Source organism: Chinchilla lanigera, unplaced genomic scaffold (assembly GCF_000276665.1).
Source record: "Chinchilla lanigera isolate Chin_1 unplaced genomic scaffold, ChiLan1.0 scaffold00010, whole genome shotgun sequence".
Lineage (NCBI taxonomy): Eukaryota > Metazoa > Chordata > Mammalia > Rodentia > Chinchillidae > Chinchilla > Chinchilla lanigera.
In genome coordinates, this window is record NW_004955411.1 from 31,601,248 (window position 1) to 31,621,954 (window position 20,707).

General features: G+C 35.7%; 1 protein-coding gene across 5 annotated transcripts in view; it reads right to left on the reverse strand.

Moving 5' to 3' along the window:
• Atg5 (autophagy related 5) overlaps positions 1 to 20,707 on the reverse strand; it is a 145,217-nt gene that overhangs the window by 100,057 nt on the left and 24,453 nt on the right. For 4 of the 5 annotated variants that reach the window (XM_013510873.1, XM_013510876.1, XM_005377828.2 and 1 more), the window contains one exon: positions 10,814 to 10,892. In XM_013510873.1, the coding sequence (XP_013366327.1) occupies positions 10,814 to 10,892 (79 nt within the window). Of the gene's footprint in view, positions 1 to 10,813; positions 10,893 to 20,035; positions 20,137 to 20,707 lie in introns of all 5 variants that reach the window. The other variant, XM_013510874.1, reaches the window with a different exon arrangement.

Genomic DNA, 20,707 nt, shown 5'->3' on the forward strand with positions numbered 1-20,707 from the left:
AATAGCCCATGCTGTGTCTCCCAGAGACAGCATGTACTTTTTATCTTTGCTCTCATCCTGTATCTCCTCAGCCCAAGCTTGTTCTGCAGAGCCAGTTTCTCTCCCACTCTTCACTTTTATTTTCTCAAATAAACTTTGCCACCATTTTTTAAAAAATGAGATAAAATTCTATCACTTTCCCATGGCTGTAAAAAAATACCTAATACCCACAACTTAAAGGAGAAGACGCTGATTCTGGCTCACAGTTTTAAAAAGCTCAATTCACGCTTGGTTGCAGGCATGGTAAAGTGGCAGGAGAAAGCTGCCCAATCCATGACAGCCAGGAAGCAAAGAGAGAAGGGAGGAACCATGACAAAAATATATCCTTTCAGATCACACCCCCAGGGGTCCACCTCTTCTGATCAGGCTCCACTTCTAAACACATGAGACTTCGGGGGTACAGTTTAGACCTAAACGATAACAAATTCCCATACAATTGAAATTTTAAAAGTCACCCTTTAACAGAGTGGTACATGTCTGTAATCCCAGCATTGTGAAAGGCTGAGGCAAGATGACTGTCAAGTTTCAGCCCAGCCTGTATAACATAGCCTTAAAAAACAAAGAGAGACACACACACACAGAAACAGAGAGACAGACAGAAACAGAGACAGAGACAAAGACAGAGAGATAGGAAGAGAGAGAAAGAAAGGGAGATAGAGATTTCTCAATATGAAGGCCCTAAGTCAGTGATGGCAAAGCTTTTAGAGCTTTCAATGATAAATAGTACACTGCGGCATGCATGCCACAAGTTTGACACCACTACCCTATGTTCAATCCCCAGTACAAATAGGGGAAAGAAGGTCACCCTTTTAATTGTTTTTGTGACAGCAAGGTTAGGAAGATCCAGTCTTTCCAGGGACATAAGAAATCACCATGAGACTTCAATGAAGAAAAAAGAGGTAGCAAGGAGCACTTTCTCCCTGAGCCCTGGATTCACTGGGTAGAGGGGTGGCCCAAACCTGTAGAGGCACAATGACTAATGATGACCCCAAGGGTCTCCATAGAGAAATGCACCAGTGGATTGGAGCACCGGACACAGTGGACTGCAGTGGCTGTTGAGTTATTCCCCCACCAGGAGAGGGTGATTGGTCAGCAGCCATCCTGGAGAGGGGCCTACTGAACTCAAAACTCAAACCATTTGTGTCAGGATTAGGCGGACCTGACATAAAATCAGCAGGAGGTCACTCTCCCATGGAAATGTGAAGGAGCAGAGTTCAAGCCAGCAGGAGGAACAGAGTGTTGTAGGCTAAACAAATCAGGTTTCAGCCTCAGAGCCAACAACCAGCTTGAACATCAGTTGAACTAAACATGTAAGCTTGCTGGGATTATCCACTACCCTCCCATAAACCTATCAGTGGCTTGCTGGGATTAATTAACATGAATTTGGGCTCTGTCTGCCCCATAAGTCTACCAGTAGCAGCAGAGATACACTTTGAAGGGGTATTTCTTTTTTCTAATTATCTTCTTTTATTTTGCTTTTTCTTGTTTTTTATATGAATGTGAACATTCTTTCTAGTATTTTTGTTGTTGTTCTTCTGTTCTTGTTTTTATTTCTCCCTTCTCTCTTTCCTTCCTGTCTTTTTCACCAGTTTCCCAAAGTTTGCATAATCTTCCTTTGCCCAGCCTTGCTTCTAATCTCTTTCTCTTCTATTTCTCCATTTTTCTAACTAACTTCTTTCAAATTTTCACCCCTCAGGATAAAATCACCATATTGTGGGCATATTTTCTGTACATAAGTTTCCAGTTTGCTTTAGATTTTGTTATATAACCACAAATATAGTTCACAGAGTTAAAAATAGCAATAGTTACCACAATTTGTCATTTTCTAGGCTGTTTGATGCTACTGTTATTGCTGATTGTACTACTTTACCCAAAGTGACATAACTGTTCTAATCAATTGTTCTTCCTGGTATTCCAAGACTGAGATTGCCTAAAGGCCATAAACAATACCATGGGCCAGTGCAAAAAAAACAGGGGCTAGGCCAAACACACAGAACTTCTCATCCCCAATAAAGTGAAGGGGTAGGATCTTGCACAGACTCAAAACCCAAAAGCCAGCTACACCTGGGAGATATCTCTCAGAAATAGTCATTTCCTAAATGTTCTGAATATTAGCAATAAAGCTACTTGCCACAAGCAATTTATAAGCATCAACCCAGGAATTAAACCAAAGGGGGGCAGGGAGAGACAGGGAGAGAGAGAGAAAAAAAAAGAAAGCAAAGAAAATGCATAGACACTTAAGCAAGATGCAACCCCAAACTTGCAGTTTACCGAAGACAAACCCTGGGGGCAATGAGAGAGTCCAGCTGCCTACCTGTACTCTCTAAAGTAACAGTGGAAGTAATGAACAAATGAAGCTCCAGAAAAAAAATCAAATAAAAAATTTAACTTGATTTAATTTCTCAGATAACTGCATAGGTGGTGACCATAAAGATATGCATGCTTAGTGACACTAAAGCAGATACAGATTAAAAAAAAAAAAATGCAGGAGCTTTGGAAAATGATGGAAACCATGAATGCCCAACATAGGAAAGAAATGGAATCCATGAAACACAGTCAAACAGACATCCAAGAGATTAAAAATTCCACTGAACATATACACATTAAAGGAACCAATCAGGACAAATCAGATCCAGAAGACAGGATTGTGGTTCATGATCATAAGAAAGATTTCTTAAAAATAACAAGGGATCACAAAAATAGATTAAACAGTTGTTAGATGATGTAAAGAAGAATGACATAAGGTTGATCAGAGTCAATGAAAAACAGGAGATAATGCAAATGACATAAAAATCCTGTTCACAGAAGTAATGGCAGAAAATATCCCAAGCAGCCAGGCGTGGTCATGCATGCCTGTAATCCCAGCACTCAGGAGGCTGAGGCAGAAAGACCACTGTGAGTTTGAGGCCCGCCTGGGCTACAAAGTGAGTTCAAGGCCAGCCTGAGCTGCACAGTGAAACCCAGTCTCAAAAAGGCAAAAAAAATCCCAAGCATGGAAAACTAGTTTGACATACAAGTAAGTTAGGCATATAGAATTCCAACTACCCATGATCAAAAAAACCTAAACCAAAGCATATAATGGCCAGTATTCCAGAAATTCAATGTAAAAACAGAATATTACAAGTGGTTACAGAAAAGAAACAAATCTCCTATAAAAGAATGTAACAGCAGAATTCAGGTTGTATTCCACAAGAGATCAACTCTCCTGAGAACAAAACCAGAGTTTACTTAATTATGAGGCTAGCTACCCTTCCTCCTATTTGCCAACCAGGGAAGTGGGCAAGTGGGCCTGCCTTTGTCCCACCTTATATACATTTTTGGTTTCCATGGTAGCAGATTAGAATGTTGTACCACTGGCCACATGTTGTTTTCCTTGTGCTACGGTTCCAGTCACAAGCCCAACCACAATGATATAGAATTTCTGTACCCTGTTCCATATGCCCCCCTTTAGATAACCATATATTTTCTTTATGGTTACAAAGTTTATCTAGGGCCAGGGAAGGGATGAAACAACCCAGGCACGGTCATAGGTGGTTATCTGGGCCCAGATGTTCTTTGTCTTTGGAGAAGCATTCCAGGGCTAAGTCAGGACTGCAAAGTTAACTTTTTACACCCCCTCGGGGATGTTTCTTAAGACACATTTTGAGGCTTGCATTACGACTAGAATTATTAAAATGATATGCTAAGGGTCACTGTCCCCTACAAGAAAGCCCATGACAACCATAGCATATTCCTCAGTACCAACCCTCAAGTCAAGGTGAACGTACAGTGAAGTACTTCAAGCCCTAAAATAAAACATCATCCTCCCTAGATTAATATATCCCACAAAACTTCTTTCAAAATTGATGGAAAAATAAGATACTCCCATGACAAAGGACACCTGAAGAAACTCATGGTCACCAAAGCAACACTCCAAAACATTTTGAAGGACATTCTGGAAAGAAATAGCAAGGTCTATAACTCCATGAATCCCAAAAGAATTAATCTACCAGGCAAGGCAAGCAATTAAACAGAGGGGAGGAGAAGGGAACCAACAACAGAAGAATAACATGACACGGTAACTCAATGCGTATCAGTTATAACCATAAATGTTAATGATCCCAATTCAATAATCAAAAGAAACATACTGGCAGAATGGATTATGAGGCAAGATCTAACACTATCCTGCATACAAGAACACATTTAACTCAAAAAGAAATTCATAGATTCAAAGTTAAAGGATATAAACAATACTCCATGCAACAGGAACCTGGGAAAAAAATAGGAGTAGCTATTCTATTTGCACACAAGGTGGATTTCAAGCCAAGATTAATTAAGAGAGATGAACAAGACTATCACATCCATGTGAAGAGAAGAATACAAGAGAAAGAGAAATAAATTTATATGCAACAAATACCAGTGCACCCAACAAATATTAAAACAAATATTAATGGACATGAAAGATGAAATAAGCACTAACACAATTGTAATGGGGGACATTAATACCCCATTGTCAAAAATAGATCAACTAGACAAAAAAAAAATCAAAGAAATATCAAAACTGAACCAAACCCGTGAACAAACGGACTTAGTAGATGTCTACAGAGTGTTCCACCTGACAACATCAGAATACACACTCTTCTCAGCTGCAAAGGGATATTCTCCAAAGTAGACCACATACTAGTTCATAGAACATGCTCATAGTAAATGCAAAGTAACTGAAATTATCCCATGCATATTATCATACCATAGTGCAATGAAACTGAAAAACAATGGCAAAAGAAACCACAAGAATTTCATAAACACATGGTAATTAAATAGCACCCTCCTGAACAATCAATGGGTCAGATGAAATTAATGAAGAAATTTAGTTTCTACAATTAAATGATAATGCCAATACAACACAGTGGAATTTAAGGGACACAATGGAAACAGTCCTATGATGGAAATTTATAGTGATAAATTCTCATATAAAAACAGAGTGAGCTCAAATAAACAACTTAATGTTAAACCTTAAGTTTCTAGAAAAAGAACAGCAAAGCAAGCTCAAAACTCATGAGGAAATTATAAAAACCAGAAAAGAAATTAATGCAATGGAGACTAATTCAATACAAAGAATCAATCTAAGAGCTAGTTCTTCGAAAGATTAAATAAAACTGACAAGTCCTCAGCCAACCTTATCAAAAAAAGGAATGACAGGACTCAAATCCATGCAATTAGGAATGAAAAGGGTAAAATCACAACAGATCCTGCAGAAATCCAGAACATCACCAAAACAAAATTCAAGAACCTGTATTCCAATAAGATGAAAAATGCAGAAGAAATGGAAAGATTTCTAGATATATATGATTTAACAGAGTCAAGATATAAAAATTTTAAATAAATCAATTTATCAATGAAATTGAAGATGTAATTAAAAACCTACCAACAAAGAAAAAAAAAAAAAAAAGGCCCTGAAAGATTGATCCACTGCTGAATTCTGAAGAAAATTAAGATCTAATTCCGCTACTTCTCAAACTCTTTAATGGAATTGAAAGAGAAGCAATATTCCCAAACTCATTCCTGGAAGCAAGTATGATACCCTGATACCAAAACCAAAGAAGGATCCAACCAAAAAGGAGAACTACAGGCCAATCTAATGCAAACAGACAAAATCCTCAACAATATACCGGCAAACAGTGCAGCAAATCATCAAGAATATTATACACCATGACCAACTACAATTCATCTCAGAGATGCAGGGATGGTTCAACATACACAAATCAACAAATGTAATATACCACATTAACAAAGCCAAGGATAAAACTCACATGATCATCTCAATAGATGCAGAAAAAGCATTTGACAAAGTCCAGCACCCATTCATGATAAAAACCCTACAGAAAATTGGAATAGAAGGTCTTTATATCAATCTAATAAAAGCCATCTATGACAAACAACCCAAATCATACTAAATGGGCAAAAACTGAAAGCTTTCACTCTAAAATCATGAACAAGGCAAGGATGTCCACTATCACAATTCTTTTTCAACATAGTTCTAGAAACATTAGCCAGAACAATTAGACAAGAGAAAGAAATAAAAGGGTTACGGATAGAAAAACAAGATGGTAAATTAACATTATTTATGGATGACATGATACTCTACATAGAAGACCCCAAAAACTCCACCAGAAGACTTCTAGATTTAATAACCAAATTCAGTAGTGTAGCTGGATACAAAGTCAACACTCAAAAGTCAATAGTATACAAATAATAAACTCACTGAGAAAGAAATTACAAAAACATATTTCACAATAACATCCAAGAATATGAAATACCTAGGAATCAAATACCTAGGAATCAATCTAATAAAGGAAGGAAAACACCTTTACATTGAAAACTACAGTGCTCTGAAAAAGGAGATCAAAGAGGATACCAGAAAACACAAAGATAACCCTTTTTCTTGGGTAGGAAGACCCAATGTAGTGAAAATGACTGTATTTCCAAAATCATTACAGTGATTTAATGTAATCTCAATCAAAATACCAATACCATACCTCACAGAATTAGAGAAAACAATCCTAAAATTTATTTGGAACCAGAAGAGACCTAGAATAGCAAAAGCAATTCTGGGCAACAAAGGCAAGGAAGGGGCAATGACAATTCCTGACTTGAAATTATAGTAAAAAGCTACTGTGACAAAAACAGCTAGTACTGGCAAAAAAACAGACCTAAGGATCAATGGAATAGATAAGAAGATGCAGAAACAACTCCAAACATACTCAGCTCTCTTATCTTTGACCAAGGAGTCAAATACCTTCACTGGAGAAAAGAGAGGCTCTTTAATAAGTGGTGTTAGGAAAACTGGCTTTCCACATACAAAAGATTAAAACTATACCTACATCTTTCACCATGCACTAAGCTAGATCAAAATGGAAAAAAATCTACATATTCAGACAAATACTAAATCTGCTAGAAGACAGAACAGGCAGAACTCTTGATGACACTGGTGTAGGCAAAGACTTTACGAATAAAACCCAGATATAGATACACTTTTTTTTTTGGTACTGGGAATTCAACTCACAACCTCATACTTGCCAGGCAGGTGCTATGCCTTGAATAGGTAATATTACAAGGAATCAACAACTGGGATCTCATTTTTTTAAAAGGCTTTTACACAGCAAAAGAAACCACCAACAGAGTGAAGAGATAATTTGCAAAATGGGAAAAAAAAAATTGTCAGGTATTCCTCAAAAGATAAATATAAAGAACTCATATAAATCACCCCAATTTAAAGACCTAATCCAAAAATGAGCATCTGAAATGAATGACACTTTTCAGATAAAGAAGTAGAAATAGCCAACATACAAAAAAAAATGTTCAACATCACTGTTCATTCAATAAATGCAAATAAAACATTGAGATTCCATTTTACTCCAGAAAAAAATGGCTATCATCAACAAATCAAATAATAACAAGGCATAGCACGCTTCCAGCAACCAACAGCTCTGCTCCGTGCCTGCACCCGCACCCGCACCCACCCCGCACCTGCACACGCCCCGCACCCGCTATGGCCTCCATTCAGCAGCTGGTAGGAAGATGGCGTCTGCTGGACAGAAGTTTAAAGAGACTACAGCGCATGGCCAAAAAATTGAGACAGTCTGCACCTTTACAGATGGTGTGTTGGTTCGGCGCAAGAAGTGGGATGGAAAGAAAAGCACAATAACCAGAAAAATGCAAGATCAGAAGTTAATTGTGGATTGTGTCATGAACAATGTCATCTGTACTCGGGTCTATGAAAAACTAGAATAAATATTCCATCATTACTTGGATAGGAATTAGCTTTGAGAATGAATAAGCTCAGTTCAACGAGCAAATCTCCATACTTCTGGTTTTTTTGTCATTACTCTGGTCAATTACCTTTATCACAAACATTTTACATGCAACTGTTTCAAAGGGTGGATTTCACTAGGATCACCTCTTTGGTTAGTAAATAAATAAATGTGTTTATGCTAATAAAAAAACAACAAAATATAAATAATAACAAATGCTGGCGAGGATTCAGAAAAAAAAAAGAACCCTTTTACATGGTTGACGGGAAAGTGAACTAGTACAATCACTATGGAAATCTGTATGGTGATTCCTCAAAAGATTACAAATAAAAATTTCATTTGACTAGCCATTCCCCTTTTATCTTCCAAAACAGTGAAAGACATCATATTCCAGGGATACGCACATACCTCTGCGGAGGCAGTGGATGTAGCAATGAGGGCAAGGCCAGACAGGTGGATAGAAGAGTTAAGAAACAAAAGACAGTTGATTAAGATAAGATTCTCAAAAACCAGGTGTTCACTTAACTGTGAAAAAGATCTTTGTTGATGCCATTAAAGGAGGCACTAAAGAACCTATGAGAACAGCATGGGAAAATTGAAGTGATTGAAATTATGACAGAGGCAGTGGAAAGAAGAGCCATGTTTTTGCAAAATTTTAGGATTATATGGACAAAAATATCATTGAGAAATACCATACTGTGAATGGCTGCAACAGTAAAGCAAGGAAAGTTCATTCTGTTGAAGCAAGAGACGGCTAGTACGTCACTTAACAAAGAGGTTCTACAAACTTTATTGGTAGTTGGTTTTGGTGGTCAAGATAATTTTGGTCATGGAGAAAACTTCAGTGGTCAAAGTGGCTTTTCTGGAAGCTGTGGTGGGGGTGGTGGATATGGCGGCACGGGAGATAGCTACAATGGATTTGGTACTTGAAGCAATTCTGGAGGTGGCAGAAGCTAAACATGATTTTGGCAATTACAATACTCTTCAAATTCTGGATTCATAAAGGAATGAAACTTTGAAGGCAGCAGCTCTGGTTCCTATGGTGGTGGAGGCTATTACTTTACCAAACCACAGAATCAAGGTGGCTATGGCAATTCTAGTGGCAGCAGTAGCTACAGCAGTGGAAGGTTTTAATTACTGCCAGAACACAAGGCTTAGTAGGAGAGCAGAGCCAGAAAAATACCAACCAGTCTTAAAGGAACCAGTATTCTTCTTACTATAAGTATGTGGATATGAAGAATACAATGACCAGCAGGAGTCTGATGTAGTTTTGCTTTGTGCTAAGGTCTAGCGCAGTTTTAACCACCACTGTTTCTGAACATCAGTGCAATATTAACACAGTGGAATAGGCAGGTACCATCTCAGTATCACTATGGAAACAGATCTGAGCTGATGGATCCCTTGCCTAAGTACATTGAGGCTCATTGCACTATTCTGACAGAAACAATCCTTAGCCTTTTCTATCGTTATTACAATCCACTGACTCATTCAACTAGTAATTATTGAGGACTTAAGTGTCAGCTACACACCATTAAAAATCTGAGTGTGCTAGTGTCTTCCATTTGGCACTCACACAAGCTCCTAGAAAGAACAGTGTTCAATGGCATACAGCAGAGCCCCCATATTTGCTAACTTAAGTAACAGACAGCTGTAATTCACTTTAACATCAGTTTCAGTGTCTACTGGAATGCACTTCTCTCACACTCACAAATCAAGCACCTAAATAGTGCAGTATTTTCTCATTTTCCAACACTAACAGGAAAGGCACATTAGACAATATAGAACCACTACACTTAGTGTGCCTAAAGCAGTTTTATCTTCATACCATCTAAACTAAAATTGTATACAGATGCAGCCCTTGCTCCTCACACACCATGGTAAATGAAATTCATACATAGTCAAGTGCTCAATCTGAAAGGCTCCATGGAAACTGTAATCTAAAGTAACATAGGACTATGCAAAGCAGATTAATGCACATGTATGGGGAAATAAGTTCCAATGACCCACAGTCTCAATGACAGTAAAGCTAGAAGGAAAGGCAATAGAAAAAATGGATGAGAAAACTTTAAGCTGTAGCTTTGAATGAGTACATATACAGGAAAGCAATCAGATACAGAAATGACTTTTTCAAACTCTGCATGCCTCCCTCCCACTGCTCATTACCATTTGAGAATCACTGTGACTGATCAACTATGGGAAGTTTTCTAATGCTTCACTGGTGTTTGGGAAAGCCATGGGCATAGGGAGAGATGAGCATGGTGGAGCAGAACCAAGGTGGATGGAGAAAAGAAGACCCAGCACATTCTTATATATTGACTCAAAATTATTTCACATTATATTTAGCCTGGAATTAAAATTATAAAAAAAAATACTTCTCAAGACAAAGATACATCACATCTTTGGACTTCCCTCCAAACTTTTTCTTCAATCAATATAGCCTTAGCATTTCTCAATAGTATGTTTCCCTTTCTGCTCCCATGCTCACATCTATAACCAGGAATTATGAATTTTTTTAATTCACATAAATTTTCAAAACAATTATCAGCTGGTTGTGGTGCTGCACATCTGTAATCCCAGCACTCACAAGGTTGAGGCAGGAGGATCACCGTGAGTTCAAGGCCAGCCTTGGCTACAAAGTAAGTTCAGGGCCTGACTGAACTACACGGCAAGATCCTGCCTCAAAAAACAAACAAATATCAATGTTCAATATAGTATATTCAGCTCTAAAAATAAAAACCCTAAGCCTTAATGTATCTGAAGTGGTTTTATCTTCACACCATCCAAACTAAAATCAAAGTTTAAATGGTTCAGCCAAAAGTTAGGAAGAAATCGAAAAATATTTTAGAGTTAAACACTAATGAAAGCTTAGCAACTAAGTGAGTGTCATGGGAATGGCAATAAATAATACCACTTTAAAAAAAAAAAAAACTTACTCTATTATGTATCACATGTAGGATAAACAGAAAGTGGTATTTAAACTATACCTTAAAATGTACTATGATGTTCCACGGAAGAGCTGAACTTGCTGCAAGAAGATCAAATAGCAAACCAATTGGATAATGCCTAAAAATAAAAGAGTATTTATTTTAAGTGAGAAAAAAAACATATGAAGTAGTAACTACAACTCCAAAACAAATTCCAAGCATCAAACATCAAATGTCATGGGTTTTAATGGCAATTAAATACTTTATATAATTCGACTACTGGAGTAATACAATATACTTTCTAGGCATCAGATGGTTTTCTTCTAACCAATAATTTCCCACAGAAACCTCAATATATACAATGGGATTACAAGCAGGCATTTTCATGAACTGTTATAATACTGTAGTATCAAATCATCATCCTAGTGCTCAGAGTGGGCAACTGTTTTCAGTTATTTAAACATATATATTTTTTATTTTTAAAACAACTTAAAATTTTAGAAACTTCTAAAAACTAGTTAAGTAACTGAAAGCATACAAGGTGCTTGCCTAGCATATATGAGACCATGGATTTAATCCCAATACTAGAGGGGAAAAAAGAAAGCATGCAAATCACGTATTCTTTGGTTATTCCTATTAACATTATAGCATATTAGTTTCCTGTCCTTTACCTATGCATACCTATCTAAATATAGGTTTGAAATACGCCTTACAACTTGTCCTATAACCTGCTTTTCTAGCAGAACAATAAATGCCAACATTTCCCCAAACACTGAACGTTCTTCTGCAACATAATTAATTTAAAAAAAAAAGGCACGGCGGCGTGTGTGCAATTCCCAGACTCGGGAAGGCTGCAGCAGGAGGGGCATCACAATTTCAAGCCCAACTGGGCAACTCAGCAACACACTGCCTTAAAATAAAAAAGGGCTGAGGAGATGGTGTGAAGGCTTCAGGTTCAATCCCCAGTGCCACAGAATAAATAAGTAAATTTTAAAAATTTAAGAATAGTTTTGGACTTATTAAATAAGAGAATGTGCCAGGCATGGTGGTGCACACCTGTAATTCCAGCACTGGAAAGGCTGAGGCAGGAGGATCGCTGTGAGTTCAAGGCCAGCTAGGGTTACGAAGTTAGTTCAAGGCCAGCCTGAATTGCATAGCGAGACCCTGTCCCAAGAAAGAAAATAAATAAATAAATAAATGTTTCATAATATAACTACTGTTCACAGTGAACCACATCACTTACCTATAAACAAATGTGAAAAACACAAACCTTACAGATTTCAATGGACAAATAATTTTTAAACTTATCTTCTTAAAGAATCTAAAGTGAGCTAGCTTAGTGTATAGGAATTAAATAATAATCCCAACAAAGGAAGAGGTCTATATATACACTCCTGTTTCCTCTGTATAATGTATTGGTTGCTTCTGGATTAAAAAGCTATCAAATCTGAAAATACGTAATTTCCCTCAAAATAAGTAACACTAACCAAGATTCAAGTATTAGCTAGGGGGACTAACAAACAGTATAACTCAGTAGTAGAAATATCACCTAGCATGTATGAGACCCTAGATTTGATCCCTAGGATGGATGGACAGATGTACAGAAGGAAGGAGGGAAGGAAGAAGGGAAGGAGGGAGGGGAGAAAGGAAGGGGAAAGGAGGGAAAGAAAAAAAGGGAGCAAGGGTCAAGGTAATATGTATTAGCTTACATCAACTAAAGATCATGTATTTTACTTCAAATAAATATAAGATAAATGCACTGTTGGTAAAATTAAAAATCAGGTAGTTTTTAGTCTCATATGTTCAATTTCTTTTTTTTTTTTTTTTTGCTGCTGTTGTTTTTTCCCCTGGTACCAGGAATCGAACTCAAGACCTTGCACTTGCCATGCAGGTGCTATGCTGCTGAGCTAAATCCCCAGCCCCCATATGTTCAATTTCTGTTTGTAGCTTCATCTCACTTAGTAACAACCTTAAACTACTCTATTAAAAGTCAGCATCTAACATTAACCCTTCATAACTGAAATACTAGAAAAAATTTAAAACTAGGAAAAATTCTGACTCCAGTCAAAAACTACAATACCAAAAATACTGTTCGCTAGTTAAGTTATAAATTGTATCCAATCACTATTAAGACTGTACAAAGACTAGGGACGTAGGGCAGTGGTAGAGCTCTTGCCTAGCATGCATGTGGCTGTGTTCAATCTCCAGAACTGCAAATAAAACACAGACAAAAAAACTTCACTGTAATTCTACAAAACAAATCCTTTTTACATCTTCAATCTACTTTTTAGAATGTCTCTCAGGTATCAGCAACCAGCTAAGAATGAAAGTCTAATTAAAATTAGACTTGGCAATCATAATAAAGACTTAGAACTTTCAAAAATAACACAGTACATGGCTTTCCAAGTTCTCAATAACACTTTAAGAACAACTTTTAGCAAATTACTATATATGTGATCTATTAGATAAGACCTGAAATAACATTTAAATGAATGGAAATCCAGAGTTTCATGCATTCCCTGTCATTCACAAATGAAATTCTAAAATTAAATAGAGAGAGTGGAACACCTAGGGGATATATCTTAGTGGTAGAGGGCTTGCCTAATATATGCAGGTCCTAGGTGCAATTCCCAGAACTGTAATACTAAATAAATACATAAAAGTTTAAAACTTGTTAAATGAAATCAAACATATCTTTTAAACATTCAGTATCAGAAAAAAATAAATTTTTGGATCAGAATGTAAGTTCAACATAAAACTCATTTATATATACATGTACCAACTACAATTAATGCAACCATCATGTACTGCAAACATGTAACGATAAAAATTTTAAATTTTAAACTTTTAAAAGACTGAATTATTTTTATTCTATGTATTAAAAAAAAGTAACAATGTATTAGAAAAAAAGTAACAATGCAAGTGCACAGAACATTGAACAAAGTAGCTGTTAGATGTATAAATCCATAAATATCTACAGAATACTAATCCACTGTACATAAAAAGCTCCAGTGGGCCAAAGTTTAAGTTCTGAGAGGTTTTTTTTAGTAGTTCTAAAAAGTTTAAGGATCAATGTATCTTAACTTTTACTCCTTCCTACTGGTCTTCCAAAGATCACAGAAAACTAACTCCAGAAAATAAATCTTACTGTTTAGTAACTGCCATCTGTATCTACTAGGGCGAACATTTTAGACCTTTCAAGATACAAACAGCTCACAGCAGCACAAGTGCCATATGTTCACCACCACTACACTAGGCTCCTCCCTTCCTTTCTTCCAAGACAGGGTTTCGCTTTGTAGTTTGAGCTGGCCTTGGACTCACTATGTAGCTCACGCTGGCCCCTAACTCATGGCAATCCACCTGCCTCAGGAGTCCTGGGACTACAGGCATGCACCACCACACCCAGCTTGTAGGCCTTTTTATAAATCTAGGATTTATTATAGGGTCTTAGTGATCTCTTGAAACATTTTACTCTTTCGTCATTCCGGGAATATTACCACTACTCAGTGGTTATTCTTCATTATAGTTAAAAAACACTAAAATAATAACAATTTGAAAGAATGGGATGCCTGAAAGAGATACAATAATGCGTCCTTCTTCTATTTTCTTACTGTGTTGCCTTAAGTATTACATCATTTTTTAAGAAAGTATAAAGTAAGAATGTAGACACTATCTTTGGAACCTGATCTTATATACCATTAATACAGACGAAAAATTTTTAATTTCTCATCTTCTCCCTATAGAAGAGAAGAAAATTGGCAAAGGAAGACATTTCACAACTAGACAAATCAGGAAACACATATAAAGAGAGATAGCAGTGCTCTGAACTTTAATGACAATGGTGAAATTGATGGTTTAAGTGAAATCTCAGACTATGAGTCTTTACATATTCTACGTAAGTTCTGTACGACAAGAACTAATAGATGAACAACACATTTCTTAGGACAAAACAAACATACAGTATTATCCATTCAGTCATTCAACAGAATAAGCTTCATTACATAATATTTTAAGACAAGAATATGGACCATTCCACTTTAAGGATTTATGGCAATATTCACCTTTTATATTATTTGTGCTCTTTAATTACCTGATAAGAGATAAATGCTTATACTAGATTTGTATGCAAAGATAACTGGAAGGAATTTCACGTATACAAGTGGAAAAAAAGTACTGAACAGATTGTTTTAATTGGTATTAACTAATACAAAAAAAATTTATAACAAAATTATGTGCTGGTAAAATTTTTTTTAAATTCTTGGGATGGGACAAGAACTCAATAGTAGGATACTAGTCTAGCATGTGCAAGACCCTGGGTTTGATCCCTAGCACTACCAAAAAAAGTTTTCTCTTGCCTTTTTATCTTGCTGTTAGGTACAAGAAGAGAAGTCATGACAACTAATGAATAGTCAATTGTATTCAGAAATTACTGCTCATTTCTGGTTCCTTGAAAATCAGGAAAATAAAAAAAATTTTGAATTTGCTTCATTTAAATGCAAATTAAAGTTTCTAATAAAATTGGTATATAACTGGTAAAACTGGCATATTCTACCTTCTCTAAATTATTTACAAAATAACGTGTGTGTGTATTCACTGGTCTCTGAAAATACTTTTTATTTTTTACCTAGTACACAAAGAATTGATAGAAAGTTAAATATGGTTCCTAAAACTTTATTTACACGTGACTAAATACAGATGTTTATGTTTGAATGATTATCATACAAGGATATTAACTTCAAACAAAGATACCTTCTGAGGATGCAGTTGAGTGGTATAGTGCTTGCCTAGCACACGCAAGGGTTTGAATCCTAATACCATGGGGAAAAAAAAGTGTTATATTCAAAGACATTATATGAATTAGTAGTTCCTTGACTATTTCTAACAGATTAAGATTCATGAAAATCTAGAAAAGAAAATACGAAAGTCAAAGATAATGAATTTCTCAAATACTATAGTCTGATTTACATCAAAGATTTCAAAAATACTAATTTGTACAACTCCTTAAAAATAATTTTGTCAGAAGGCTCCTAACCCACAATACAAAAACCACATAAGCCATAACTGTAAATAAACCATAACATAGCCATTTAGCTGTTATGTTGCTACTTCTAACATCTAAACTAAGTTAAATAGGAAAGGAAATAGAGTAAGGATTAGAACCTGGCATAGAGTATATATCCCAAAAGAGAACTAAGCCAGTTGACAGCTCAGGCTAGTGTTATGTGTATATCTCAGCACCTCAGGATGAAAATAATCATATGTACTCCAAACGTGTACTAATAAAAAGATCTACTGCCCTACAGCAGGGGGCAAAAAAAAAAAAAAAAAAAAAAAAAAAAAAAATCACTGCATCAGAAATGTTAGGTTTATTTTAAATTTTCTTTTTCTTTTCCTCCTTCACAATGCTCTAGTCTATGAGATTTAGCTCTCAAAGTGAATATATCATGCTTCATTGTTTTACTTATCCATTCATATTGCTAATATATATACATATATATTATACACGTCTGCAAAAACAAATATGCTTTTATATATAATAGAAGAGAATGTTCTAAAGATCTGCATTTGGATAGCTATCTGGTCTTCTAAAACTAGCCATTAAAAGGATAATTCCAGTACTAGAACAACTGCTTCAGCCCATTTCACTAAAATAAATGTTACTTACTACATTAGTGATTCACAGGAAACAGGATTAAATTTTATTAAATGAAGATGTAACTACAATTATAAACTCAGGTAATTTACAGATTACTATCAACTTGTCTTACTCTATATGTGGCACAAACTGCTGCAGAGTCTTTCACAGCTAAGTCTACATTTTTGTAAGAAAAAGTACAAAACAACTAAGAGAAATCATGAATAAGATGCTATGTGGGCCCTATTTCAAAAATCGAATTTATAGAATAACACAAAATTCTAAAAATTCAAAATGACAGGAAAAGACAAAGTGAGATATAGGAGAAGAATCTATACAGCATTTATGATTAAAATGTTAAAGTCATCAAACTTCCTAAAGAAAAAACTATATTTTCACTAAAGCATTTAACTAAAATTTATTTTTGAAAATACAGTATAAAATGTCACTATTATGTCTAGGTTTAAGATCAACACCAATACTTGCTTTGTTTTTCAATTCAAAAAAGCAGTTCTGACTCCTTCCTTTCACAACGTATCCTGAAAATAAGTTAGTTTACCCAAAGTAAAACCTCTCACTGGGGATACTTGTACTACAGTTCACAAAAAGAAAAACTTTTTCTATAATTTTTCCCTGAACATTTAAGATCTAAACCATTACAAGGGTTTACTAACAAAGTACTCTTGAGAAAAATCCAAGAACAGTCCTCTTAAAACAGTTATAAAAATAACAAGTACAAATTATGAATACCATACTTAAATTCTAGTAAAAATAAACTTTACCCCTTAAAATATAATGTTAAGAGCACCCTCTGCTGACTGATCAAATCAGTCTAAAATAAGAAATTCATATACTTTGAATTAGATCAACATTCTGTACTTTCCATGTAGTGTTTGCCTAGCACCCACAAGGTTTTGGGTTCCTCCTAGGATGGACAGATGGATGGACAGATGGATGGACAGATGGATGGATGGATGGATGGATGGAAGGAAGGAAGGAAGGAAGGAAGGAAGGAAGGAAGGAAGGAAGGAAGGAAGGAAAAAGAGAAAAGGGGATGAGGGAGAAGAGATCAATAGAAGGACAAAGGAAGCAAGGAAGGCAGAGAGAGAGAGGAGGGGAGGGGAGGGGAAGAAAGGAAAGATGATACAAAGAACTACAAGGATAAAGTTCTAATATAATCAGATAAAACCTACTTGGATGCTCTACAAATTAACAATCCATTTACAAAGTATGAATTATTCTTATTTTTCTATTCTAATTTGACAAACTAACATAAGCAATTATAGAATAAAACAAAACAGAATGGGAAAAAATTTCAAAATAATGCCAGCAGGTATGGTAGAAAGAGCTCTAAACTAAGACTCTTAGAACCTGGGTTCTAGATGCTGTTTATTTGGCCTTACCTTTGTCAAGAAAAGCAAGGAGAAACACTTTACAGAATGAAGCGTTGTGTGATTCTGGAATGGAAACTAAAGCAAATTCACCTCTAAACAAAGCTGGTCATAGTGGCATATGCCTGTAGTCCCAGCTATTCAGGAAACAATACAGGAAGGCCCCGAGTCCATGAGTTTGAAACCATCCTGGATGCTCAATCGTCCCACAAAGATCCTTAAACAGGTATAACAATAAGTATGAAGGACTATGATTTTGACAGTGGTGGATAGGGCTTTTTGAGCACTTATCCTGTGCCATGCTCTATTCTAAGAATTTTACATTTATTAACTCATTTAATCCTGAAAAAGAACTGATGGGTCAGCATCTACATTTTACTGACAGAAAAACTGAGACAGAGAAAGGTCAAATAAATTGACCAAGAGCTATTAAGTGATAAAGTGTGGTTTGAAATCCTGACTCCAGAGTTAGCATCTTTAACCATTATGTTATACAGTAGCAATATGACAAATATATAGGAAATGTACACAGTACTGAGGTGGCAGAAATGTAGAAATGGTTGCTTTTGGCTAAAGGAATCATGAAAGAGTTGATAGTTAAGCTAAAAGTTATAAATAAGAGAGGAAGGGAAGGAGGGATACATGAGTCTATTTGCTGAGGACTTTTATTATAAACGTGTTGAATTCTGTCAACTTTTAATGAATCAACTATAAGCTGAATATGAATTAAAGGCTGAACAGATATCTTTGGGGTGGGATCCAAGTCTAATACAAAGTTCACTTACATTTCATATACATTTTACATACAAAATATGTAGGTAACTCCATATACTTATTTTTAGTGAGTCTGCTTTATGTGCATGTGTGTGGTGCTGGGGATAAAAGCCATCACACAGGCTAAGCACATGCTCTGCCATTAAATGACAGCCCAGCCCCAGTGCACCTGCATTTCTACTACCCAACATACAAGGCCAGGATGGACTTTCCCTTTATGTCATGTTGATGCTCAAAAAATCACAAACTTTGGAGCATTTCAGATTTTCAGATTAGGGATGCTCAATATGAATTATTTTATCTTCTAGTTATAATTCATTCTTTTTTATGTTTTTGTTTTACAATGGAGATTCAACACTCTACCATTAAGCTACATACACAGACCCTTTTCAAAAATTTTATTTTAAAACAGAGACTTACTAAGTTTTGCAGGCTGGCCTCAAACTTGCAATCCTACTGCTTCCACCTCCTGAGTAGTTGGATTATAGGTGCACAGCACCACAAGTTGGCTCCTACATTCAGGACCGTTGAGGTCTTACACACCTTCAATAAAACCTATTTGGTCATGGTATGTAATTAACTGTATTCACTGTTGAATTCAATTTATCAAATTTTATTGTAGATTTTTGTACAATACATTCATGAGACATTGTGTTTTTCTATTTTATTTATACTGCCTTACTTTGTATTAGTATAATAATGGCCTTAAAAATGATTTGGGAGGTGTTCTCTCTTCTTGAATTTTCTAGAAAAGACTATGAAAATGATATTAATTGTTCTTTAAATGTTTGATAAAGATTTCCAACAAAATTATTTCAGCCAGGACTGTTAGTTCCCATCAGCCTGCAACCTTCACCTTTTAATTACAAATTCAAGGCAAGGCGTGGTGGCACACACCATAATCCCAGCATTTAGGAGGTAGAGGCAAAGGATCCCTGAGCATTCAAGGCCAGCCTGGGCTACCTCATGAGTTCAAGCTCAGTCTCAACTACATAACAAGACCCTGTCTCAAAAAACAAACGAAAAATTACAAATTCAAATTCTTATGTATAGATCATAAAGACGTTGACTTAGCAATCACTTATTTTCCAGATAAACTGAAGTTTCCCAAATCTTCCAAAGTTTCTCAATTGGGGGCAGTTTTGGCCTTATTTGTACAATCTGGCAACAATTCTTATCATCGTAACTTGGGAAGCATACAGGTACTTGTGGGTAGAGGCTAGGGCAGCAGCTAAACATCCTACTATGTAAAGGACAACCCCTACAATAACAAAGAATTATCCAATTCAAAAATGTCAACAATGACTCTGTTGAGAAATCCTGCTTTATAATGATAAAGTTGAAAAAGTTAGTCATACAAATTATTATCTATAATACATATAAAGTAATACAATTTAAAAATCTAACTATAATATCAATAGAACTGTCAAATACCATAGAGAGACAGACAGAAAGACAGACAGACAGACTACTGCTACTCACCCACAATCTTTCCCCATCCTGCCTTTCCCTCTACTCTCCTCATCATTGTTCCTTTCATACATTTTTAAAACCACCTTCCCATTCTAAAACCTTCAATTCTTCTGAAACAAAAAGAAACAGAAAACTGCTTTACCTTCACTACCTGAGGTCTAGAAGTATCCAAGTCATAATAAGTTTCATATATGATCATGAAGCTCACTGTTACATACGGATTTAGTAAGACAATTTATCATACCTTCCCAGAACCACCTCAAAAGATGAAAAACAACCCCTAACTCAATATAAAATATTAACCTGTACCTTTCTAAGCCAATTATCAAGTCTACTTTTAAGATTTCATCAGTATAACTGAATTTCAAAGTTTACTCTTTGCTAATTAGTCCTAATTAGATTGAGATAAACTGCACTTACTAAATACCTAACTAGCTTTTTACTGTCCTTCATTTTAATACTCTAAGTTTGAATAAGTCCACTTTTAACCCACTTGTATTTTTCAAATGTCATCTAAATCTTGTCTTAGTGTTTATCTTCTTACCACCTACATTCCAATACACCTTGAAATATGTTTTTCATATCCTTCTCACCATGATTTCTCTAGTTTCATTAAATATTTTTGGAAACACATTGAATAAAACTTCCAATAACAGAGGTATAAAAAGTCATCTATATGTG